Source organism: Hemiscyllium ocellatum, chromosome 13 (genome assembly GCF_020745735.1).
Source record: "Hemiscyllium ocellatum isolate sHemOce1 chromosome 13, sHemOce1.pat.X.cur, whole genome shotgun sequence".
Taxonomy (NCBI): domain Eukaryota; kingdom Metazoa; phylum Chordata; class Chondrichthyes; order Orectolobiformes; family Hemiscylliidae; genus Hemiscyllium; species Hemiscyllium ocellatum.
This window is the reverse complement of record NC_083413.1, coordinates 23397807-23423632: the sequence shown is the minus strand read 5'-3', so window position 1 is coordinate 23423632 and position 25826 is coordinate 23397807. Positions and strand designations below refer to the sequence as shown.

General features: G+C 44.8%; 1 protein-coding gene across 5 annotated transcripts in view; it reads right to left on the bottom strand.

The window, feature by feature from the left end:
- LOC132821808 (phospholipase D1-like) overlaps positions 1 to 25826 on the bottom strand; it is a 158037-nt gene that overhangs the window by 23150 nt on the left and 109061 nt on the right. For all 5 annotated transcript variants that reach the window (XM_060834619.1, XM_060834624.1, XM_060834620.1 and 2 more), the window contains 5 exons: positions 20507 to 20635; positions 17058 to 17176; positions 14048 to 14161; positions 6058 to 6168; positions 3390 to 3478 (listed from right to left, as the gene is read on the bottom strand). In XM_060834619.1, the coding sequence (XP_060690602.1) occupies positions 3390 to 3478; positions 6058 to 6168; positions 14048 to 14161; positions 17058 to 17176; positions 20507 to 20635 (562 nt within the window). The remainder of the gene's footprint in view (positions 1 to 3389; positions 3479 to 6057; positions 6169 to 14047; positions 14162 to 17057; positions 17177 to 20506; positions 20636 to 25826) is intronic.

The window sequence follows — 25826 nt, the reverse complement described above, 5'->3', positions numbered from 1 at the left end:
GACCCTCCGAACAGTAATCCACCCTGACCCATTTCCCTCTGACTAATGCATCTAACACTGTGGGCACTATGTAAGTTTAATTCAGCCTTTCAAAAGTGAAATAGACGGTTGCTTAAAAAGAACAATATGCATGTTTATGGGGAGAAAGCAGGAGAATGGCACTCAATGAGATGCTCATTTGGAAAGCCAGCACTGATGGGCTGAATGGCCACCATTGAAGTGTAGCCATTCGGTGATGCAACATTGTTTTTAAAATATTTTGGGAAGTGAATGCTGCTATTTAAATACAAGTGAGGAATTTTAATCCAAGTAAACTGATATACTTGGGTTGGGAAGAGAGTTTAATCTTTTAAGGATCTGAATCTTGATCCAAACCTGTAGCCAACCCACTCACCGGCCTCCTTAACCAATGGAACAAAGGTAACCAGCTGTCCAACCCAATCTACGCAGTGAGCCTCATAGTTAGGCAGCATTTTAACTTTGAGCTGTTGTTATGACATTAAGGCAGAGGTTTGGTAGACCCAGGAAGCAAGTGCCTTTACACAAGTTCCCTGTCAAAGTAAGGCCACTTATCAAAACCTGCATCACCATTCTTAGTGATTAAAGACTTAATAGCCATCTTGGTTTGTCAAATACATCACATCAGTTATATGACACTTTGATTCTTTTACTTATAAATTCTGTGTCCTTATGTATGTTGGAGGAGAAAGTGAGGACTGCAGATGCTGGAGATCAGAGCTGAAAATGTGTTGCTGGAAAAGCACAGCAGGTCAGGCAGCATCCAAGGAGCAGGAGAATCGACGTTTCGGGCCTGAAGAAGGGCTTATGCCCGAAACGTCGATTCTCCTGCTCCTTGGATGCTGCCTGACCTGCTGCGCTTTTCCAGTAACACGTTTTCAGCTCCTATGTATCTTGCCCCACTAGCGACCTGATGAAGAAACACCGCTCCAAAAGCTTGTAATTTTGAATAAACCTGCTGGACTGTAACCTAGCGTCATGTGATTTTTGTTTAACTACAAAGTTTGGGAGAAGATTTGTAGCTCGGGTGCTCATTGTTGTTGTGGTTCTATTCGCCGAGCTGGGAATTTGTGTTGCAGACATTTCGTGCCCTGTCTAGGTGACATCCTCAGTGCTTGGGAGCCTCCTGTGAAGCACTTCTGTGCTGTTTCCTCCGGCATTTATCGTGGTTTGTATCTGCCGCTTCCGGTTGTCAGTTGCTGTCCGCTGCAGTGGTCGGTATATTGGGTCCAGGTCGATGTGCTTATTGATTGGCTTCACAGGAGGCTCCTAAGCACTGAGTATGTCACCTAGACAGGAGACTAAACGTCTGCAACACAAATTCCCAGCTTAACTACAAAAGACGGTAAAAGTTCTTTCCTCAACCAGTGCAAAGCTAACTACCAACCCAACTTGGAAGGGTGGTTTCTGCTTACTTTGGAGGGGTCTGTTTACTCTGTGCAATTGTTTGAGCATAACAAAGGGAGATTTGTGAGCTTGTCTTTGTGAAAAGCAAGCTTTTGGCCCTGTTGGAATGGTTTTAACCTCCCTGAAGCAGTTTTTACTCTCATTGGGCAGGTTAAATACACAACACAAAGTTCCAATATAAACATTAAACCCAACAATCCTATTAATTGGCAGACACCTCAGGCAATTGACAACATGAGCTTCTGATGCAGGGGTTTATGTAACAGTAGTAAAATAGCATTATTTCCAAAACTTCAGGCTGGAGAGAGTGGGACAGAGCAGGGTAATGAGGAAGTGAACAAAGCCAACTGGCCTCTCACCTTTCACCTTTGCAACATCGCTGGCCTCAGCTCCTCCATTAAGGAAACAATGGCAATGGCTAGAACCCACAGGCCTTGGTGCTGCTCCTAGCTCCTGGTCCTGCCTCTGACCAGAGCACAATGGCCCACTGACCCATTAGTGAGCCCAGTTGGGACCCAGGGGCCTTCGGTCCCGGTTATTGAGCTCTGACATATACCCTGGCTCTGAGTAAAACTCTAGCTCATCCATGCCTTGTTACACTGTGCTCAATCCAAGCCCCTCCAGACCAAATTCCTGAAAATCCCAAACTGTGCTTCCCAGGTGCTATGTGAAGTCCCATTCACCTATCATCCCAGTGATCTTCAATATTCTTACATGGGAGGTGGGCAATGCTGGCCAGTATTTATTGCCCACCCCTAATTGCTTTTGAACTGTGTATTTTGCTGGGCCATTTCGGAGGACAGGTAAGAGTCAAACTCAATATTGCGGGTCTGGAGTCATATGTAGGCCAGACCAAGTAAGGATGGCAGATTTCCTTCCCTGAAGGATACTTGTGAACCAGATTTGATTTTACAATGATCGACAGTGGTTGATTATTAAACATCTCAGTAAATCAGAGAGAGTTATCACGAATTCATGAAGAGAAAGTCATACCGAACAAAGAGCTTTTTGAAGCGGTGCCAAAAGTGGTAGACAGATGTAAGTCAATGAATGTTGTTTATATTGATTTCTAGTAGGCATATAATAAAGTCCCACACTAGAAACTGTTGGCTAAGGTGAAAGTCCAGAATTGATGGTAAATTATTGATATGGATAGGAAATTGGTAGACTGGCAGGAAACAGAGAGTTGGAATTAATTACTCAAATTGGCAGGATGTGACTCATGGTGTTTTGCAGGGATCAGTGTTGGACCCTCAATTATTCACAATATTCATTAGTGACTGGATAGTGGCATAAAAAGTCAAATGTCCAAATTTGCTGTTGACATAGGATTGGGCAGTATTGTATACAGCATTGAAAAAAGCTTAACATTACAACAGGATATGGATAGATTAGATGAATAGGCTTTGGCAAATGGAGTTTGTTAAAAGCAAATGTGAGATTATCCATTTCAGACCAAGAAAGGATAGATTGGGCTATTTTTTTAGTAAGCACAACATTAAAGACAGTGAATATCATTGCCCAGAGAGCAGTGAAGAGTTAATCACATTGCTCTGGGTCTGGAGTCACATGTAGGCCAGACTTGGTATGGATGGCAATTTCGTTCCCTAAAGAACATTTATGAGCAAAATGGGTTTTCCTGATGATGGATTAATAGTCATCATGAGACTCCTAATTCCAGATTTTATTCATTGTTATTGAATACAAATTCCACCATCTGCCATGGCAGTATTTGAACCCACATCCCCAGATCTCTGGATTAACAGTCCAGCAATAATACCAGTAGACTAGCACCTCTCAGAGAGCTAAATGGCCTCCTTCTGTTCCAAAGTTCTAGTTTTAAACAGGGAGAAAGGCAGTATAAGGGTTTCTTGCAGAAGCAGTTCAGCTGAATGGAGGTTCTGATGGAGACATCTGTCTCTGCACTGTATCTGCCTCAGTTCTGAATGATCATATTGTATTACCTGTAAGCCCTCAGGATTCGTTGTACAATGGCATCACCAATTTTATTGAAGATGTACTTGTTGTCAGCACAACTGATGAAGAACTGGTTCTGATTAAACACAGAGAAAGAGGAGACAGGATGAGCAGGATGTTTAATGTATGATTATCTTTTAGTCCGTCAGATGGTTTCCATCTTCAACTCATTTTACAGCTTCTAGGTATGAGATCTCCTGCTTTTATTTTCCTTTCTAAAGTTCACATCTGCTTTGGAGACCTTCAACCCACCCAGACTCGACTATTTAAGTCATTCCTGGCCAGCCTCTCATCCTGTTCCCTCGATTAAACTGCAGCCTGTCCAAAACATTGCTTCCTGCTTCCAAGTCCCATTTGTCCATTACCCTGGGTGTTTATTGATCCACATTAGTTTTCTTTCCAGCAGCAACTCAACTTTAAAAAACTCACATTTTTATTTTCAAATCCTTTCATGGTTTCACCCTCCTGACAATGTAATTTCCCCAGCCCTGGACCCTCCAGGGTTGCCATTGGGCCTCTTGTGATTCCTCTCCTTCCATAGCCCCAACGTTACATATATAGCACATTATAAAAACATAAGAACTAGGAGCAGGAGTAGGCCATCTGGCCCGTCGAGCCTGCTCCACCATTCAATAAGATCATGTCTGATCTTTTTGTCCACTCAGCTCCACTCACCCACCAGCTCACCATAACCCTTAATTCCTTTACTGTTCAGAGAATTGTCTATCTTAGCTTTAAAAACATTCACTGAGGAAGCTTCAACAACTTCACTGGACAGGGGATTTCATTGATTCACAACCTTCTGGGTGAAGAAGTTCCTTCTCAATTCGGTCCTAAATCTGGTCCCCCTAATTTTGAGGCTGTGCCTTTTTGTCCTAGTTTCACCCACCATTAGAAACATCCTCTCTACTTCTTTAGTATCTATTCCCTTCATAACTTTGTGTTTCTATAAGACTCCCTCCACCCCCCATTCTTCTGAATTCCAATGAATATAATCCCAGTCTATTCAGTCTCTCCTCATAAGCCAACCCCCTCAATTCTGGAATCAACCTAGTGAACCTCCTCTGCACCCACTCCAGTGCTAGGACTTCCTTTGCCAGTTTCCTCATTCCTGAAGCTCCTCCCTACCTTTTATCCTAGCCTAGTTGGCACACTTTCCACATTCCTAAAGCTCCTCCCTATCTTTTATCTTAGCCTGCTTGGCACACTTTCCTCATTCCTGAAGCCAGGACAGAACCCCACGGGTCCTCACCTACCACCCCACCAACCTCCATATACATCGTATCATCCGTCATCATTTCCACCACCTCCAAATGGACCCCAACACCAGGGATATATTTCCCTCCCCTCCCCTATCAGCGTTACGAAAAGACCACTCCCTCCATGACTCCCTCGTCAGGTCCACACCCCCCCACCAACCCAACCTTCACTCGCGGCACCTTCCCCTGCAACCACCAGAAATGCAAAATTTGTGCCCACACCTCCCTCCTTACTTCCCTCCAAGGCCCCAAGGTATCCTTCCATATCCGCCACAAATTCACCTGCACCTCCACACACATCATTTACTGCATCCGCCGCACCCGATGTGGCCTCCTTGATATTGGGGAGACAGGCTGCCTATTTGCGGAACATTTCAGAGAACACCTCTGGGACACCTGGACCAACCAACCCAACCACCCCGTGGCTCAACACTTCAACTCCCCCTCCCACTCCGCCAAGGACATGCAGGTTCTTGGACTCTTCCATTGCCAGACCATAGCAACACGACGGCTGGAGGAAGAGCGCCTCATCTTCTGCCTAGGAACCCTCCAACCACAAGGGATGAACTCAGATTTCTCCAGTTTCCTTATTTCCCCTCCCCCCACCTTGTCTCAGTCCCAACCCTCGAACTCAGTACCACCTTCCTAACCTGCAATCTTCTTCCTGATCTCTCCGCCCCCCTCCCAACCTGCACTCCGGCCTATCACCCTCACCTTAACCTCCTTCCACCTATCGCATTTCCAACGCCCCTCCCCCAAGTCCCTCCTCCCTACTTTTTATCTTAGCCTGCTTGGCACACTTTCCTCATTCCTGAAGAAGTGCTCATGCCCGAAACGTCGATTCTCCTGCTCCTTGGATGCTGCCTGACCTGCTGTGCTTTTCCAGCAACACATTTTCAGCCCAGTACATCCTTTCTCAAGTAAGGAGACCAAAAGTGCACACAACACTCCAGGCGTGGTCTCACCAGCACCCTGTACAGCTGCAACGTAACCTCCCTACTTTTAAACTCAATCCTTTTAACAATGAAGGATAAAATTCCATTTGCCCTCTTAATTACTTGTTGTACCTGTAGACCAACCTTCTGTTATTCAAGCACAAGGGCACCCAGGTCCCTTTGCACAGCAGCAGGCTACAATTTTTTTTACCATTCAAGTAATATCCCTTTTTACTGTTTTTCCTCCCCAAGTGGATGCACTGTATACTGTAAACCGTAGTGCATGGGGCATATGCAACACACAGTATGTGTTGTGTGTGGATGGCCACACTCCAGAACATTGCATGAATTAGAAATGCTGCAAAAGTTTTCCAGAGTTACATGTGGATGACTGACTTAGGCAGAAGCAAATCTACACAGTATTGAGGTAACTGCGCTCTCAGTGATGGGCAGGTACTCACCTCAATGTAGATGTAGTGTTTACTGTTTTCAATAACATGTATGTATGCGTTGTGAATCGATTCTTCATGATACTTGATCCCACACGACCAATCAGCAGCTGATCGCAGCACCTGGAAAACCAGGAAGGTTTTAAAAAGCTTTGTGATCAATATAAAGTGTTAGTATATATTTTGGAACTATCTAGATGTACACTTGTGATGCTTGAAAATGGGATAAAAATAAATAGGTGGTTGTTTTTGACTGAAGCAGATCAATGGGCCAAAAGGCTTTTTTCGATGCTTTAGATCTCTACACCTCTATGGTTAAGATTCACTACGGATCCAAGCTGTTATCCATAGAACCAGTTACATAGCAAGGAACATACTGCACTGATCACATCCATAGGACAGCACAAGAAAAACTCTGAAGTATAATTACTGTCATAGTGTAGCAGCCAATTTGTGGACTCCCTCAAACAGCAAAATGATTATAAAGAGTTTATCTATAATTAGTGAGTATGAGTGAGGGGTGAATGGTGGCCCATGGAGACTGGCAAGACCTCCTCTGCCTTTCTTCAACACTGTGGCAGTGGGACTTTTTATATGCACCCGAAAGGACAGACAGGTCCTCAGCTTAACTTCCCAAATAAAGGGCAACAGCTCTAATGGTACAGTATTTTCCCAGTGTTGCGCAGGACCATCAATGATACAGATTTAGGCTCACATTGCTACAGTGGAACATGAATCTTCAACCTGCCGCATCTATGGTGCATCAGGTAATGGTTCTGAAAGACTCCATTAAGTTGCACCCAACCTGATGATGTTATAAAGACTTGGAGGAGGAAAGTCAAAATATCACAGAATCTTGTCAGGTAAAGACCTATATGCCCAGGTCCCCCAATAGAATGTGTAACAATCAAATAAAAGCAAAACACTCTGGGTGCTGAAAATCTGAAATAAAACAGGAAATGCTGGAAACATTCAACAGATCTGGCAGCTCCTGCAGAGATAGAACCTGATTTATTGTTTCAAGTCTAGTATCAGTTGACTTTGAATCAAAAGTGTCTGAAGAAGAGTCATATTGGACTCCAGATGTTAACTCTATTTCTCTCACTGCACAGGCCAGGCTTGCTGAGCTTCTCCAGCATTCTCTATTTCCATGACTGTGTTTAAATTATGAAGATATTTTGTACATGATTACCTCATGCAATAAACTACATGGTGTACATAGTAAACCACAAGGCACGTGTCCCTTAAGTAAAAACAAGGACTGCAGATGCTGGAAACCAGAGTCTAGATTAGAGTGGTGCTGGAAAAGCACAGCAGTTCAGGCAGCATCCGAGGAGCAGGAAAATCGATGTTTCGGGCAAAAGTCCTTCATCAGGCATAGAGGCAGGGTGACTGCAGAGTGCAGAGATAAATGAGAGGGGGATGGGGGTGGGGAGAACGTAGCATAGAGTACAATAGGTGAATGGGGGGTTGGAGGGGTGAGGTCAGAGAGGAGGGTGGGGGAAGGTAGCAAAGAGTACAATGGGTGAATGGAGGTGGGGATGAAGGTCAGAAAGGAGGGTGGAGTGGATAGGTGGAAAGGAAGATAGGCAGGTAGGACAGGTCATGGGGATGGTGCTGAGCTGGAAGGTTGGAGCTGGGGCAAGATGGGGGAAGGGAAAATAAGGAGACTGGTGAAATCCATATTGATGCCATGGGGTTGAAGTGTTCTGAGGCAGAAGATGAGGCGTTCTTCCTCCAGGTGTTGGGTGGTGAGGGAGCAGTGGTGAAGGAGGCCCAGAACTTGCATGTCCTCGGCAGAGTGGGAAGGAGAATTGAACTGTTGGGCCATAGGGCGGTGTGGTTGATTGATGCGGGTGTCCCGGAGATGTTCCCTAAAGCGCTCTGCTAGGAGGCGTCCAGTCTCTCCAATATAGAGGAGACCACATCGGGAAGTGGTCAGGGGTTGAAAGATGCTGTCCAAAGATCTTTGGTGAGTTTCTGCAGTCCATCTCATAGCTAGTACACACTGTTGCTGCTGAGTGTCAGTAGTGGAGGAAAGGAGCAGCAGTCACTGAGTAACAACAAAAAGCATAAGGAAAGTGATGGTAATGGTTTAGTGTACAAATATACCAGTACAGCCCCGAAACATATACACAAGGCCATATTTCCTTGCCTATGTCCTCATGTCTTGCTATCTCAGATGAAAGTGATAGCCTTGAGCTGAGCGTCTTGAGGTTAGGGCAGAAAAGGGGAAGGGCATATCAACTTACAGCTGTTATTCAGTAACCTTTGAAGAATTCAGTCAGTGGATGTGGGCATCACTGGCTGGGCTGGCATTTATTGTCGATCCCTAGTTATCCTTGAAAGGACGATGGTGAGCTGCCTTCTTGAGTCATTGCAGTGTAGTTAGACCCACTATGCTGTTGCTGAGGGAATTCCAGCATTTTGATCCAGCCAAATTGAAGAAACGGTGATATATTTCCAAGTCAGGATGGGGAGTACCTTGGAGGGGAACTTGTGGGTGGTTGTATGCCCACATATCTGTCACCTTTGTCCTTCTGGATGATAGAGGAATGGTTTGGAAGGTGCTGGCTAAGGTGTCTAGAAAGCAACTGTGAGTATTTGAGAGACATAATTAATGTCAGTCATGATTCCTTCTACTGTTGACCTGTCTGTTGACAAACAATCCTGTGAGGTAGGGAATGACCAATGTCAGCAAATAACAGGAAACAGAATTTGTTCAAGCAGAGACAAATCAGACAGAATATAGAAAGGGACTAAGTGATCAGGTGATAAACAGTCAAATTAGGATGGAGAGGCAGAGATAAGGACAGATGGAAACACAGTTAAATATACCCGCAAGATATACCATGCACAAGTATTTCAGCTTGCATGAAAGTCCTTGGGTTGGTGGGGGGGAGCTGTTCCAAAAAAGTTGAATGTTTCACTGCTGTCTGTAGGGTGAAATGTGACAGCTCTGATGGACTGTCAGATTGTTTTGATTCTATTTAGCAGACAATCACCAGCCTAGACATATCTGTCAGTCACTAATTAATTTAATCCCTCTTTGACAGCAGTACAATCATCTCATTAATTAAAATCTCTCAGCTAATACCATCTCTATGCCCTGTTCAAAAAAGGGAATAGGGATTACCCTATTATTAATTAGGAATTACAGGCCAGTTAGTCTTACTTCGGTGGTAGGCAAAGTAATGGAAAGGGTACTGAGGGATAGGATTTATGAGTATCTGGAAAGACACTGCTTGATTAGGGACAGCCAGCACGGATTTGTGAAGGGTAGATCTTGCCTTACAAGTCTTATTGAATTCTTGGAGGAGGTGACCAAGCATGTGGATGAGGATAGAATAGTGGATGTAGTGTGCATGGATTTTAGTAAAGTATTTGATAAGGTTCCCCATGGTAGGCTTATGCGGAAAGTCAGGAGGCATGTGATAGTGGTAAATTTGGCCAGTTGGATAGAGAACTGGCTAACCAGTGAAAGTCAGAGAGTGGTGGTAGATGGCAAATATTCAGCCTGGAGCCCAGTTACATGTGGAGTTCCGCAGGGATCAGTTCTGGGTCCTCTGCTGCTTGTAATCTTTATTAATGACTTGGAAGAAGGAGTCGAAGGGTGGGTCAGTAAATTTGCAGACGATACGAAGATTGGTGGAGTTGTGGATAGTGAGGAGGCTGTTGTCGGTTGTAAAGGGACTTAGATATGATGCAGAGCTGGGCTGAGGAGTGGCAGATGGAGCTCAACCCTGCCAAGTGTGAGGTTGTCCATTTTGGAAGGACAAATAAGAATGCAGAATACAGGGTTAACGGTAGGGTTCTTAGTCAGGTGGAGGAGCAGAGGGATCTTGGGGTCTATGTTCATAGCTCTTTGAAAGTTGCCACTCAGGTGGATAGAGTTTGTAAGAAGGCTATGGTGTATTAGCGTTCATTAGCAGAGGGATTGAATTCAAGAGTCGTGAAGTGATGTTGCAGCTGTACAGGACCTTGGGAAGGCTACATTTGGAGTACTGTGTGCAGCTCTGGTTGCCTCACTTTAGGAAAGATGTGGAAGCTTTGGAGAGGGTGCAGAGGAGATTTACCAGGATATTGCCTGGAATGGAGAATATGTCGTACGAGGATAGGTTGAGAGTTCTCGGCCTTTTCTCATTGGAACGGCGAAGGATGAGGGGTGACTTGATAGAGGTTTATAAGATGATCAAGGGAATAAATAGAGTAGATAGTCAGAGACTTTTTCCCTGGGTACAACAGAGTGTTACATGGGGACATAAATTTAAGGTGAAGGGTGGAAGGTATGGGGGGGATGTCAGGGATAGGTTTTTTACCCAGAGAGTGGTGGGGGCATGGAATGCGCTGCCTGTGGGAGTGGCAGAGTCAGAATCATTGGTGACCTTTAAGCAGCAATTGGATATGTACATGGATAGGTGCTTAAGCTAGGACAAATGTTCGGCACAATATTGTGGGCCGAAGGGCCTGTTCTGTGCTGTATTGTTCTATGTTCTCTATGTTCTATGGAATTTCACATTGGCCCCAAGGTTCCGTACATCCCCCAGGAACCTGTGCCACACAACCTGAGCCTTCTCCTGAATTTTAGTTTTATATTTTAAGGACGTAAAAAGGCGGGCCCTGTATCGACTGCTGCTGCACATCGTCCACTTCTTCTCTCTCATCCACCGCCCAGACAAGCTTTGGCATGCCCATTTGCCACTGGATGGTGGAGATCCCCAGTGGAGGGCTCTCTATGCGGGATCTCCCTTTCTCTTGGGGATCTGCGGTGGAGGGTGCTGCACGCAGCGGTCCCCAGCAATCACAGATTGCGGTGGTTCACGGACTCCCAGCCCAGATGTTTGTTCTGTGGCGCTGTGGAGTCGTGGACCACGTGTATATTGGGTGTGGGCGTTTGCACTCCCTTTTTGATTTTCTCAGAAACCTCCTCCTCTGCTTTTGGTTGCACTTCAGTCCCACGTTCCTGATCCGCGGGCACCCGATATGGAGGAGGGAGGGCAGGTCTGAAGACCTCCTCGTGGGTCTGCTCCTGGGCCTGGCCTGACTAAATCTATCTTGATTTAGTCCTTGCCCTCCTCTTCACTGTTTGAAGCATTACCCTTTGATGTGAAGGGCACCGCTTGTCACTGGCCACTCGGGTGTTTCCTTTCCTCCTGGTGGTGGAAATTTGAATAAAGATTCGTGCACCTTGTGTCTTTCACTGTGTCCCACACCTGCACACACACAACATGGGTGCTGGGGAAAAGAAATAAACACTACCGCAGTTAGGCGGTAGTGTGGGGGTAAATAAGAAAAAGGAGTAAGAAAAAAATAAACAGGAGGGTCAGAGGTTCTCGTCACTAAAAAAAAATAAATAAACAGGAGGGTCAAACGTTCACTAAAGAAAAGAAAAAGGAAAAAACAAGACAATGAAAACAAAATACCATCTCTAACCTCCCTAACCTCATAAAGCTCTCTACTCCTCCAACCTTCAGAGACCTCTGCTCTCTTCCAACTCTTGCTCTAGCACATTCCAAATTGTCAATGTTCCACGACTGGGCCCCAAGCTCTAGAATCCCCTCCTTAACCCTTTCAGTCCCTCTGTCCCTCTCTCCTTATTTAAGAGGCTCCTTAATACCTGTACCTTTGACATGGCTGTTTCACACCTGGTCTGAACAGCTTCTAAGTGTCAAAGTTTGTTTGATAACTGCAAATGTGGAACACTGAAAGATATTTGTCTTTGTTATATAAATACAAACTACTATTGCTCTATTGATACCTTGCAGTTGTTGGATCCACTCCTATTCATATAGGCCTGAGGAGAGGGAAAGGATGGGTGACATCAACCACATTCCAGGCATCCATTTCCAGAGGAGTTACCATCCTGGTTCATGGATCCCAGTATGTTCAGAACATCCCTTAGCACTCCAGGAAGAAAAAATAGCAGAGATCTTGTGATGTTTCAGGCCAATAATCTTCCTTCAATGAGGTAATCCAACACTCCACTGACTGCCTTCTTGTGGGATTGCACTGTGTGACATTTGCCTCCAAAAATGTATGCACTTCGGATTGAAGGCAGCGGAGTGATGGGAGTGGGACATCATATTTTAAGCACCTTTGCACAATGAGAAACCTGGCTTCAATGCATCCCAGTCCTGTGAGTTTACCAAAAGGGTTGGTTATGTTTATATTCTCTGGCAATCTGGCACATCATAAGGTGCGACAGAAGTGTTGAGCCAAATGGGATAGTTTGAGGTCTACTTTGAGCATAATCTGAAGCATAGAATGGAATCATAGAATCCCTCCAGAGCAGAAAGAGGCCACTCAGCCCATTGAGTCTGCACCGACACTCAGAAGAGTACTCTACTCTTTCCCCACACTTCCCATGGCTAATCCACCTAGCCTACACATCCCTGAACACTATGGTCAATTCATTAAACCTGAACACCTCCAAACTGTGGCAGGAAACCGAAGCACCTGATTGAAACCTGAACAGTCGCTATGAGAACGTGTGACCTCCACACAGGCAGCTGCACAAAGCTGGAATTGGACCCATGTCTCTGGTGCTGAGGCAACAATGCTAACCACCTTGCCACTGTGCCTCCCTCCTTGAGTCTGCACACCTACGTCAATCCTCAGTGTTTTTTCAATGCTGTGAGTGATTTATTTTCAGCATTGAGGATTGGACTGATACATAGAAAGGCACTTTCACACTTGACAATGACAGTCTCCAACAAGACAGACATTAATCACCTCTCCTTGACATTCAATGACATTACCGTCATTGAGTCCCTCACTCTCCTCTAGACTGGACAGCGTGAATGCAGGGAAGATATTTCTCTTGCTCAGGGAATACCAAACAAAAAGTCACGGTTTCAAGAAAGAGGTAGACCATTTAGACTGAAATGAAGAAAAAGGGTGGTAAGCCTGTGAAATTCCCTACCACAGAAGGCTGTGGAGGACAGATCACTGAATATTTTTAAGGAAGAGGTGGATAGATATTCAGAGGTTTAAGGTCTTAAAGGGTATAGGGAGAGAGAGAAAGCATGGTGTTAAAATAGAGGATCAGCCACGGTTGTATTGAATGGTGAAGTAAGTTTGATAGAGTGAAAGGCCGACTCCTGCTCCTGTTTTATGTCCTTCCATGAAACAATAATCAATTTTCCATATGCAGTTAGAGCTGAATAACATTCAAGTTTGGGCTTATGAGCAACATAAGACATTCACACCACACAAGTGTCAGACAATGACCATTCCCAACAAGAGAAAAACTAGCCATCGCCCCTTGACATTCATTAGCATTACCTTAACTGACCTCCCCAGTGTCAAGATCCTGGGTGCCATTGATCAGAAGTTGAATTGGACTTGTCATATAAATACTGCAGCTACAAGACCAGGTCAGATGTTAGGAATCCTGTAGTGAGTAACTCACTTCCTGACTCCCCACACCCTGTCCACCATCTACAAGGCACAAATCAGGAGCGTGATAGAATAATCTCACTAGCCAGGATGAGTACAATTCCAACAACACTCAGAAGTTGAGACACATTCCAATACAAAACAACTTACTTGGGCAACACAGCTAAAAACATTTACTCCCTCGACCAGCAACACTCAGTAGCAGTAGCATCTACTATCTACAAGATGCACTGCAGAAATTTATGAAGGATCCTTACACAGCATCTTCCAAACCCAGGACTGCTACTATCTTGAAAAAGAAGGATAATAGTTACACGTGACCACCGCAACCTGCAAATTCCCCTCCAAGCCACTCACCATCCTGACTTGGAAATACATCACCACTCCTTCAGTGTTGCTGGGTCAAAATTCTGGAATACCTTCCCTATCAGCAATGTGCATCACCTGTACCTCCAAAGACTGCAAAGGTTCTAGAAGGTGGCTTACAATCATCTTCTCGAGGACAAGTAGGAATGAGAAATAAATGTCAATAATGTTTACACGGTAAGAATGTATTTAAAAAGGATGTTTCAGTAAAGTAGTAAATTCAACAACACACACAGACCTGCACTCGAGCATGGACTGATCCAGGCACTTGGTACCTCAACTCATTTGCTGTTGACATTGATTTTGGCACAAGATATGGGTAGGACAGAGGCCGATACTTTGCTTTAACAATCTGGAAAAGAAGACAAAAAAAAACACAATATGTTTCTTGCGTCAAACTAAATCAAGAAAAGTTCCAAACACGTTCAGTATTATAGACATGTGAGCAGAGATGAAGGCAGAGTAAGAGAGGGAGTTGAAGTGTTCAGCCATGGGGCGGTGAGGTTGTTGGTGTCGGTGTCCCAAAGAGGTTCACTGAAATGATCTGCAAGGAGGCATTCTGTCTCCCCAATGTAGGGAAGATCTCATCGGGTGCAACGGATACAACAGATGACATTAGTGGAGGTACAAGTAAATTTCTGTCAGATGTGGAAGGATCCTTTGGGGCCTTGGACGGAGGTAAGGGGAGTGGTGTGGGTACAGGTCTTGCCCCTCCTGCAGTGGCAGGGGAAGTGGAGTGTGGGCTAGTGGGGGGCGTGTGGACCTGACAGAGGTGTGAACAGTCATTTAATAGGTACGCGATGTCACCTCTGTCTGAGGATTGGGACCTCAACCAAGTGACTTGAGTTCATTATCTGGACAAACATTCCTGTAGCAGCACTGAGGGAACATTGCACTATTAGTGAGTGAGTACTGAGGCAGTGCTGCACTGTCAGAGGGTCAGCACTAAGGGAATTTTGCACTGCGGAGGGTCAGTACTGAGGGAATGCTGCACTGCCGGAGGGTCAGTACTGAGGGAATGCTGCACTGTCGGAGGGTCAGTCCTGAGGGAATGCTGCACTGTCGGAGGATCAGTACTGAGGCAGTGCTGCACTGACAGAGGGTCAGCACTGAGGGAAGTTTGCACTGTCAGAGGGTCAGCACTAAGGGAATTTTGCGCTGCAGAGAGTCAGTACAGAGGGAATGCTGCACTGCCGGAGGGTCAGTACTGAGGGAATGCTGCACTGTAGGAGGGTCAGTACTGAGGGAATTTTGCACTGTTGGAGGGTCAGCACTGAGGGAATGCTGCATTGTTACTGGGTCAGCACTGAGGGAATTTTGCACTGTCAGAGGGTCAGCACTGAGGGAATTTTGCGCTGATGGAGGGTCAGTACTGAGAGAATGCTGCACTGTCGGAGGGTCAGCACTGAGGGAATGCTGCACTGTCGGAGGGTCAATACTGAGGGAATGCTGCACTGTTGGACGATCAGTACTGAGGCAGTGCTGCACTGTCAGAGGGTCAGCATTGAAGGAATTTTGCACTGCCGGAGGGTCAGCACTGAGGGAATGCTGCACTATCGAAGGGTCAGTACTGAGGGAATGCTGCACAGTTAGTGGGTCAGCACTGAGAGAATTTTGCACTGTCAGAGGGTCAATACTGAGGGATTGCTGCACTGTCGGAGGATCAGTACCGAGACAGTGCTACACTGTCAGAGGGTCAGCACTGAGGGAACTTTGCACTGTTGGAGGGTCAGCACTGAGGGAATGCTGCACTGTCAGAGGGTCAGTACTGAGGGAACACCACACTGTCGGTGGGTCAGAACTAAGGGAAAGCTGCACTGTCAGAAGATCAGTACTGAGGGGAAGCTGCACTGTTGGAGGGTCAGTACTAAGGGAATTCTGCATTGTTGGAGGGTCAGTATTGAGGGAATGCTGCATTGTCAGAGGGTCAGTACTGAGGGAGTTCTGCACTGTTGGTGGGTGAGTGCTGAGGAAGTGCTACACTGAATATTGTTAAGATCTTTCTTTGTTTGCTCGAGATTGCAGCGGACAATGATGGGCCTAGCTGACACATTGACTCTCATTGCTCTATGACATAGTCACTGCTCCATGTCAGTTCCTAAGCCAAAGTTAAGCACTGAGTCAAAAGGAAAATACTTCAAATGCTGGAAATCTGAAATCAAAACAGAAAGTGCTGGAAATGATCAGTGGTACAACAGCAAGTTGAATTCTGATGAAACCTCATGTCTTTAAATGTTAACTCTGTTTGTCCTCCTCAAATGCTGCCAGACCAACTGAATACTTCCAGCACTTTTGTCAGACATTGCCATTTGGTCTCCACATTGCAAGGTGAAGCTTGGTAAAGAGGCATTTGGACTCATAGAGTCATAGTGAGGTACAGCACCGAGACAGACCTTTCGGTCCAACTCGTCCATGCCAACCAGATATCCCAACCTAATCTAGTCCCAGTTACCAGCACTTGGTCCATATCCTTCTAAACCCTTCCCATTCAGATACCCATCCAGATGCCTTTGAAATGGTGCAATTGTACCAGCCTCCACCACTTCCTCGTTTATTCTGTAGACGCACCACCATCTGCGTGAAAAAGTTGCCCCTTGAGTCCCTTTTATATCTTTTATCTCTCACCCTAAATCTATGCTCTCTCGTTCTGGACTCCCCCACCCCAGGGAAAAGACCTTGTCTATTTATCTTATCCATGCCCCTCATGATTTTATAAATCTCTATGAGGTCACCTCTCAGCCTTTGATGGTCCAGGGAAAACAGCCCCAGCCTATTCAGCCTCTACTTGTATCTCAAGTCCTCCAACCTTGGCAGCATCTTTGTAAATCTTTTCTGAACTCTTTCAAGTTTCAGAACCTTTCTGATAGGGAGGAGACCAAAACTGCATGCAATATTCCAAAAATGGCCTATGTAACGTCCAGTACAGCCGCAGCATGACCTCCCAACTCCTGTACTCTATACTCTGACTAATAAAGGAAAGCATACCAAACACCGTCTTCACTATCCTATCTACCTGCAACTCCTTTTTCAGGGAGCAATGACCTTGCACTCCAAGGTCTCTTTGTGCAGCAACACTCCCTAGGACCTCACCAATAAGTGTATGTCTTGCTAAGATTTGGTTTCCCAAAATGCAGCACCTTGCATTTCTCTAAATTAAACTCCATCTACTACTCCTCAGCTTACTGCTCTGGATAACCATCCACTATTGGATGAGCCAGTCTGACGGATCAATTCGGAGAGAGAGTCACCTTTGTGAAGTTCCAACGTTGGATGAAATGCCGTGCCACACTGCGAGCGGCCTTCCCATGCACCACTGAAGCAATGTCATGCCAAGGCATTCTGGGAGTGTTGTAACGGTCAATGAAATCTGAGGGACAGACAGAGATTTTAGCCAAGGGCTGTGAGATCAGAACCAAACAGAGCAATATTCCTGGATCAGTGGACAAACACACCACATAGACAAGAACACAGGGAAATGGAAATCATAAATCAGTCCTGGTTTATTCAGTCTGGTGATAATTTGTGTAATTTGTATCTGTATATTTAGATGAGTTGTATACCTTGTGGTGGCAAAATCATTGACTGTTTGGAGAATTTGGCTTTCCTTCAGCAACATCTCTCCTATCCAACCCAAAACACCAATTATTCATTCCTGAAGTCTTGGAAAGTGGAGGCCTTTCTGCTCCTTAAATCTGTTGCCCTACTCAATAAGATCCTCACGAATCAGCAAATTAATACAGTGTTCCTATCTCAGCCCCATCACTCTTAATATCGTGGCTCACAAAGTATCATGTACAAGATGCACAGCAACATCTCACAAGGTTCCTTTGGCTTGCCGTTAAAACCCAGGATATCTACCAATGAGAGCAGCATTCCATTCAGAGTCATTGAGATGTACAGCACAAAAACAGATCCTTCAGTCCAACCCATCAAGACCAGATATCCCAAGCCAATCTAGTCCCACCTGCCAGCATCCGGCCCATATCCCTCCAAACCCTTCCTATTCATATACTCATCCAGATGCCTTCTAAATGCTGCAATTGTACCAGCCTCCACCACTTCCTCTGGCAGCTCATTCCATATACGTATCACCCTCTGAGTGAAAAAGTTGCCCCTTAGGTTTCTTTTATATCTTTCCCCTCTCACCCTAAATCTATGGACTCTAGTTCTGGACTCCCCCACACCAGGGAAGAGACTTTGTCTAAGTATCCTATCCATGCCCCTTATGATTTTATAAATCTCTATAAGGTTACCCCCAAGCCTCCAGGGAAAACAGCCCCAGCCTATTCAACTTCTCCCTATAGCTCAAATCTTCCAATCCTAGCAACATCCTTATAAATATTTTCTGAACCCTTTCAAGTTTCACGATATCCTTCTGATAGGGTGGAGACCAGAATTGCACGCAATATTCCAAAAGTGGCTTACATGACCTCCCAACTCCTGTACTCAATGCTCTGACTAATAAAGGAAAGCATACCAAATGCCTTCTTCACTATTCTATCTACCTGTGATTCCACTTTCAAGGAACTATGAACCTGCACTCCAACATTGCTTTGTTCAGCAAAACTTCCTAGGACCTTACCATTAAGTGTATAAGTCCTGCTAAGATTTGCTTTCCCAAAATGCAGCACCTTGCATTTATCTAAATTAAACTCCATCTGCCATTTCTCAGCCCATTGGTCCATCTGCTAAAGATTCTGTTGTAATCTGAGGCAACCTTCTTCACTGTCCACTACACCTCCAATTTCAGTGTTATCTGCAAACTTACTAACTATACCTCTTATGCTCACATCCAAATCATTTATATACATGATGAAAAGTAATGGACTCAGCACTGATCCTAGTGGCAATCCATTGGTCGCATGCCTCCAGTCTGAAAAACAACCCTCCACCAGTACCCTCTGTCTTCCACCTTGAACAAGTTCTGTATCCAAATGGCTAATTTTCCTGTATTCCATGAGGCCTAACCTTGCTAATCAGTCTCCCATGGAGTCTTGTTGAACGCCTTACTAAGGTCCATATAGATCACATCTACTGCTCTGCCCTCATCAATCTTCTTTGTTACTTCTTCAAAAATCTCAATCAAGTTTGTGAGACATTATTTTCCACGCACAAAGCCATGTTCACTACCCCTAATCAATCCTTGCCTTTCCAAATACATGTACATCCTGTTCCTCAGGATTTCCTCCAAAAACTTGCCCACCACCGACGACAGGCTCACTGGTCTATAGTTCCCTGGCCTGTCCTTACCACCTTTCTTAAACAGTAACACCATGTTAGCCAACCTCCAGTCTTCTGGCACCTCACCTGTGACTATTGATGATACAACTACCTCAGCAAGGGGCCCAGTAATCACTTAGGAGGAGAAAGTGAGGTCTGCAGATGCTGGAGATCAGAGCTGAAAATATGTTGCTGGAAAAGCGCAGCAGGTCAGGCAGCATCCAAGGAACAAGAAATTCAACATTTCTGGCATCGTTCCTGATGAAGGGCTTATGCCTGAAACGTTGAATTTCCTGTTCCTTGGATGCTGCCTGACCTGCTGCGCTTTTCCAGCAACACATTTTCAGCCCAGTAATCACTTCCCTACCTTCCCACAGAATGTGAGGGTACACCTGATCAGGACCTGAAGAATTATCCACTTTTATATGTTTCAAGATATCCAGCACTTCCTACTGTGTAATATAGACATTTTAAAAATGTCACCATCTATTTCCCTGCCCTCTATATCTTCCATGTCCTTTTCCGCAGTAAATTCTGATGCAAAGTATTTGTTTAGTATCTCTCCTATCTCCTGCATCTCTACACAAACACCGCCTTGCTGATCTTTGAGAGGCCCTTTTCTCTCCATAGTTATTTTTTTGTCCTTAATGTATTTGTAAAAATTCTTTGGATTCTCCTTAACTCTTTTTGCCAAAGCTACCTCATCTCCCCTTTTTGCCCTCCTGATTTCCCTCTTAAGTATACTCGTGCTGCCTTTATACTCTTCTAAGGAATCATTCGATCTATCTTGTCTATACCTGACATATGATTCTTCTTTTTCTAAACCAAACCCTCAATTTCTTTAGTCATCCAGCATTCCCTAAACCTACTAGCCTTGGATTTTATCTTAGCAGGAACATCCTGCCTCTGGACTCTCGTTATCTCATTTCTGAAGGCTTCCCATTTTCCAGCCGTCCCATCTTCTCAATTACTTGCTGCATTCTAACATTTAGTCATTCGTGTAGGAGAACACCCAGATTCCCTCTGTACCTCAGAATTCTGCAGTCTCTCTCCATTTAAACATTTCAGAACACATATCCACCATGGTGGAATGTTATAAAAATGGATGATGCACATGAGACAGTAGATACCTGGGGAGAGGCTAGAGAGGTGGATGTAAGAGAAGGAGAGAGAGAGGGGTGGGGGGGGGGGTGGAAGAGACAAGGTCATGAAGGGCTTTGCAAAGATGAGAATTCTAAAATCAAGTTGCATCAGACTAGGAGCTAATGCAGGTCAGGGAGCTCACAGGGCAACAGATGAAAGGGACACGGAATAAAGGGATGACCATGATCATATTAAATGGTGAAGCAGACTGAAAGGCCCGAATGGCCTACTCCTTTTGTATTTCCTTTGTGTCTGTGACTTGATGCATGTTAGTACCTGGGGCCAGCATGCCATGATTAAGGACATCAAGAATATCTGTTGTGGCTTAACTCACCGTCAAATGGTTTGTCCAGCTGGACCCAGTCTTTGTAGACAAAGTTGCAATAGTCCTTCCCATGCCAGAACCTCGTCTGTCCGACCAATTCATCGATATTTGCGTGTGGACCACTTTCTGAATTCCTGTCTGCCTCAGAATTTACAATCAAGACACAAATAAAATATTCAATGTGTATACAAATGGATTTCCCAGAACCACTGCACTTCTTTTAAGTTTAGGCGGAACAGCAAATGTTTATCATCTGACAGTGACCCACCCAATTTCCTCTATGTTTCTGTCAATGCTTTTGACTACCAGTTCTGGAACTATCAGAAATGGTCAAGAAGTAGCTGTTGGACTGCCTAGAACAAACCAAATCATGGAGCAAGAATCTGTGAGACCATGACGGGTTGAGTAAGTGATACGGCAGGAATATGGTGGGGACATGGAGAGTGGGGGGGAGAGGGTGGGCGGGGCAAGGAAGGTCGGAGGATCCCAACTTGCATCAACATAACCAGAGTGAAGTCGCTGATGCAGATTGGGCCTGGACAGTAACTTATTGAATCAAAAGCTTCTTAAATTGCAGGATGTCCTGCACTTATCTGTCCAGGCTGGTACTTGGTCGTGCAGGTTTAAAGCCAACACTGACTGAATCAGATGAGGTTTGTGCGAACTCAGACATGAGCTGAGGCCTGCACTAACTCAGACATGAGCTGAGGCCTGCGCTTACTCAGACATGAGCTGAAGCCTGCACTAACTCAGACATGAACTGAGGCCTGAGCTAACTCATGCATGGGCTGAGGCCTACGCTAACTCAGTCATGAACTGAGGCCTACACTAACTCAGACATGAGCTGAGGCCTGCACTAATTCAGATATGAGCTGAGGCCTGCACTGATGCAGAAATGAACTGAGGCCTGTGCTAACTTAGGCATGAGCTAAGACCTGTGCTAACTCAGACATGAGCTGAGGCCTGCACTGATCCACACATGAGCTGAGGCCTGCACTGACCCATACATGAGCTGGGGCCTGCACTGACCCACACATGAGCTGGGGCCTGCACTGCACTCAAGCACGAGTTGAGTCAGCTACCCTGCAGTTACAGAGTGAGGCCTGTCTCAGGCAGCAGGTGAGGCCTGTCTTTGCACAGCCAAATATTAAATCTAACTCAGATGGATATGAGATCCATTTTTAAATAAGCAGAAACATTGCTGATATGTTTTAACCAGAAACTCTGTGTATAAATGAGATTGGAGTGCAGGCTCCAATGGATTATGTCAGCATAAGTATGAAAGAAAGCAACAGAATAAAGAAACCCACAAGCAACCTTGTCTCAGCAGATACAAGAACCATCCAACAGGAGGCTGAAACAGCAGCAAGAATACATCCTGTCAATTGGTTCAACTCCATTACAAACCTGTGTGGGTTAATTCAATCTTTGGCAAGTGCTGCAGTCATTTGGGTTCAACTTAAATGCATTAGTATTTAAATTCCATTTGTGCTGAGCAGAAATGCAAAAAGCAGCAGGATAAAGCATGACATGTCAGAGAGGGAAGGGAGAGAGGCATGCAGGAACTGAAAGCATGGAGCTGGTGGTCTAGCTGGGAAATACAAAGGTGAGTGAGAGAGTGCAGCCAGACTTGTCAGCATTTTAACGCTGTTAAAACTTAACCAATACATTTTGAATTCTGACTTCTTCAGTTTGTGAACTAACATGAAGATTGCAAAGGTTCTTCCCTGCGATAAAAGAATAATACATCAGTACAAAGTTGGAATAATCACACAACGTAACTCCTTTTGTGTTGACCATCTATAAGCCCAAAAGAAGAAAAGTGAACAAGGAGGAATAAAGCAGACACTAATCAAAATTGGATCCTAGTACTAGAGACAATTTTAAAATCTCTACGTGCCGCCTATCTCCTCTGGACCCAAATCAAAATCAATCCACCAGAGGTGACACTGCCTTGAGTTATGGACGTCTCAATGCCTATGACATCCTCCCTAACATTCTCTTCTATTAAAAGCCATCCACTTTGCCTACTCTTCTCCTAATGTCTTTTCATGTGATATATCTCAAACCTTGTTAAGAGAATCACTACTGTAAAACACTTTTACTGTTAAATATGTTACATAAAGGACTCAAAAATTCCCAGGATAGCGACAGCACAGGGTTAGGTACACAGTAAAGATTCCTCTACTCTGTCCCCATCAAACATTTCCAGACAGGTTCAGCATGGGACTAGATACAGAGCGAAACTCCCTCTATACAGTCCCCATCAAACTTTCCCAGGACAGTCAGAGACCAGGTTGAAACAAGGTAAAGTCTTAACTTCATGTTCTGACATCATTATGAGATTTAAAAGTTCAATTTGTGGCAACTTACTGTGCTATTGTTTGAATGGTTACAGCCTGATTTTCAGGCCCCTCTTTGTGGTGTGAAAGAATCAGCTGTGTCTTCCAGAATCTGTCATAAAGCAATGTCAGAGTCCCATGCTCAAACTGAAGGGCCTGTATATCTGCCCTCTTCTCCCATTGACTGGTATTATGTGTTTCATTCTAAAAGCTGACATTTCAGCTGGGACTGAGTTGCGTTGTGACAAGGTTGCTTTGTGCTGAAACACAGAGCCTGCTGTGTGTCGGGAGCCAAAAATCCGGCCTAGATAGAGCTTTTCTTCCAAGAACAACTTAATTAATTGATCCACAACCTCACAAAGCTGTTTCTGTTCAGGGTAACGCTGATCTCACTATTGAAAGACCCTCCATTCCACTAATTAACTTCATGCAACGTTTTAAGCAAAGTTTGCTGATCAGGCACCAGGTTTATTTCAGGTTAAACCTAACTGATAACATCCAGAGCAAGTTGAATTTATATAGCACCCTTAGCATAACAAAATATCCCAAGGTGCTTCACTGCAACAACTGCCAAGTTTAATTTGATATCAACCTGCTTAAAGGAGGTATCTTAAATGAAAACAAAGAAACTCAGCTGATCTGGTAGGTTCTGTGAAGGGAGAAACAGAGTTCATGTTTCAGGTCCAATGACTTTTGGACAACATAATTTTTCTTAAGGAGAGTCATAATGGACTTGAAACATTAACTGTGTTACTCTCTCCACAGATGCTGCCAGACCTGTTGAGTTTTTCTGATGTTATCCATGTTTATTTCCTTTGTCTGCAGCATTTTACATTTGTTTTAAGATGCTTTGGGACATGCAGAGGTCAGTGAAAGACAAAGATTTTAAGAAGTTTCTAAGTCCCATTGCAGACAGCTAATGGCACAGCCTGAGGTGGGACAAGCAGATGGAACAATGGCTCTGAGCAGGAAAACAATTAATCTGATGAGAACTGTCAGACAATGTCCAGAGATAAATCGCCAAATGGTGGTTTACAGGGGATGCAATGGCCCAGTGGTACTATCACCAGACTTTTAATCCAGAAACTCCAGGGTTTGGGTTCTATCATGGCAGATGGTGGAATTAGAATTCAAAAAAATCTGATATTAAGATTTCAATGATGACTCTGAATCCACTGCCAATTGTCAGGAAAAACCCATCTTGTTCACTAATGCCCTTCAGAGAAGGAAATCTGCTATTCTTACGTGGTCTGCTCATCATGTGGGCGGCATGGTGGTTAGCACTGCTGCCTCACAGCGCCTGAGACCCGGGTTCAATTCCCGACTGTGTGGAGTTTGCACGTTCTCCCCGTGTCTGCGTGGGTTTCCTCCGGGTGCTCCGGTTTCCTCCCACAGTCCAAAGATGTGCGGGTCAGGTGAATTGGCCATGCTAAATTGTCCGTAGTGTTAGGTAAGGGGTAAATGTAGGGGTATGGGTGGGTTGCGCTTCGGCGGGTCGGTGTGGACTTGTTGGGCCGAAGGGCCTGTTTCCACACTGTAAGTAATCTAATTTAAACCACGTGACTCCAGATTCATAGCAATGTGATTGACTCTCAATTGCCCTCTGGGCAATAAATACCGGCCTGGTCTGGTGTGATGTCCACATCCCAAGAATGAATTTCAAAAAAAAGGTATGAATCACATTACTAAACTCTAAACTGAGGCAGATCTGATTTGTCAGGAAGCTGCTAAGTTGTGAAAAGATAAAAACCCTGGGCAAGTTCATAAAGGAGTCGGTTGTGCATTGTGAAATGCCCTAAGCTGGACAGGTTGGGTTTTCATGAGAATTCAAGCAAGTCTGGCCTCTGGCAGATGCATGAGAAGACAGACCGAGAAAGTTTGGCCTGCAATAAGAATGCAAATAAACTCGCCATGATGATCCAAAATAAACACGAATGCTGTCATTACAAACAGTTTGGGGAAAGAAATACGGTAATATAAACAGATGTTGAGATAAGATTTGCATGACATTGACATCTCTTTTGCTTTCTCTTACTAAATCATTTCTCGGCCCTGAAGTATTAATTCTCACTTAGACCTGTTACCGTGGTGACTAGAGGTTGTGGGATACCTCAACCACGTCACAGGGCCTGAGACCTTTGGTTACTCCATCCATTGGAATTGCCCAACTTTTAAGAGTTTCCAGATTATTCCATTTTCACCTTGAACCGAGAGTTGTTTCAGCATCAGGAATAATGAGCGAACAAGGGGATTAATCCTCTGAGGAGAGGATGAACAGGCCTCTATCCTGTATCTGTCAGGGTACAGACTGTGACAGTTGATCTGATGCACAAACAATCCTGAAGGGATTGAGCAGAGAGGACACCAGGAGGATGGCTCATGTTGTGGGAAAGACTAAACTGGGGACACAGTTTAAAAAGAAGGGGTCTTCCTTTTAAGACAGAGATGAGGAGAAATCTTTTCTCTTGGAAGGTCATGTGGAATTCTCATCTCCAGAATGTAATGGGGGTTGGGCCATTGGATTTATTTAAAATCATGTTAAATAGATTTTTATAGACAAGGGGGTCAGTGGTTAGGGTGGGGGGCAGACAAGAAAATGGAGATGAATCAAACCCAGATCAGTCATGATTGAATAGGCCTGAAGGACCAAATGGTCTACTCCTGCTCCTCTGTCATATGTTCCTATGACGCTCCAACCAGGGGCTCGATCCCAAACAATTCCTCACTGGGTGACCATATCAGGTACTCACCAATGAGGTGCACTTTCTCAAGTCCCTCAGATCTAGTTTTCGAACCCTCCCATGTCATGGCTGTAAGTTGCCTCTTGGCAAATTATTCAAAAACATAAGGTAGGTTATCAAATATACTTGGGGGACCTCCAGCTCCATTTCAGAGGCTAGTGAATCCTTGAGCTATAGAGGCTCACTCTTTGAGTATGTTTAAAGAAGAGAATGATAAATATCTAATTACCAATAGCACACACGGTT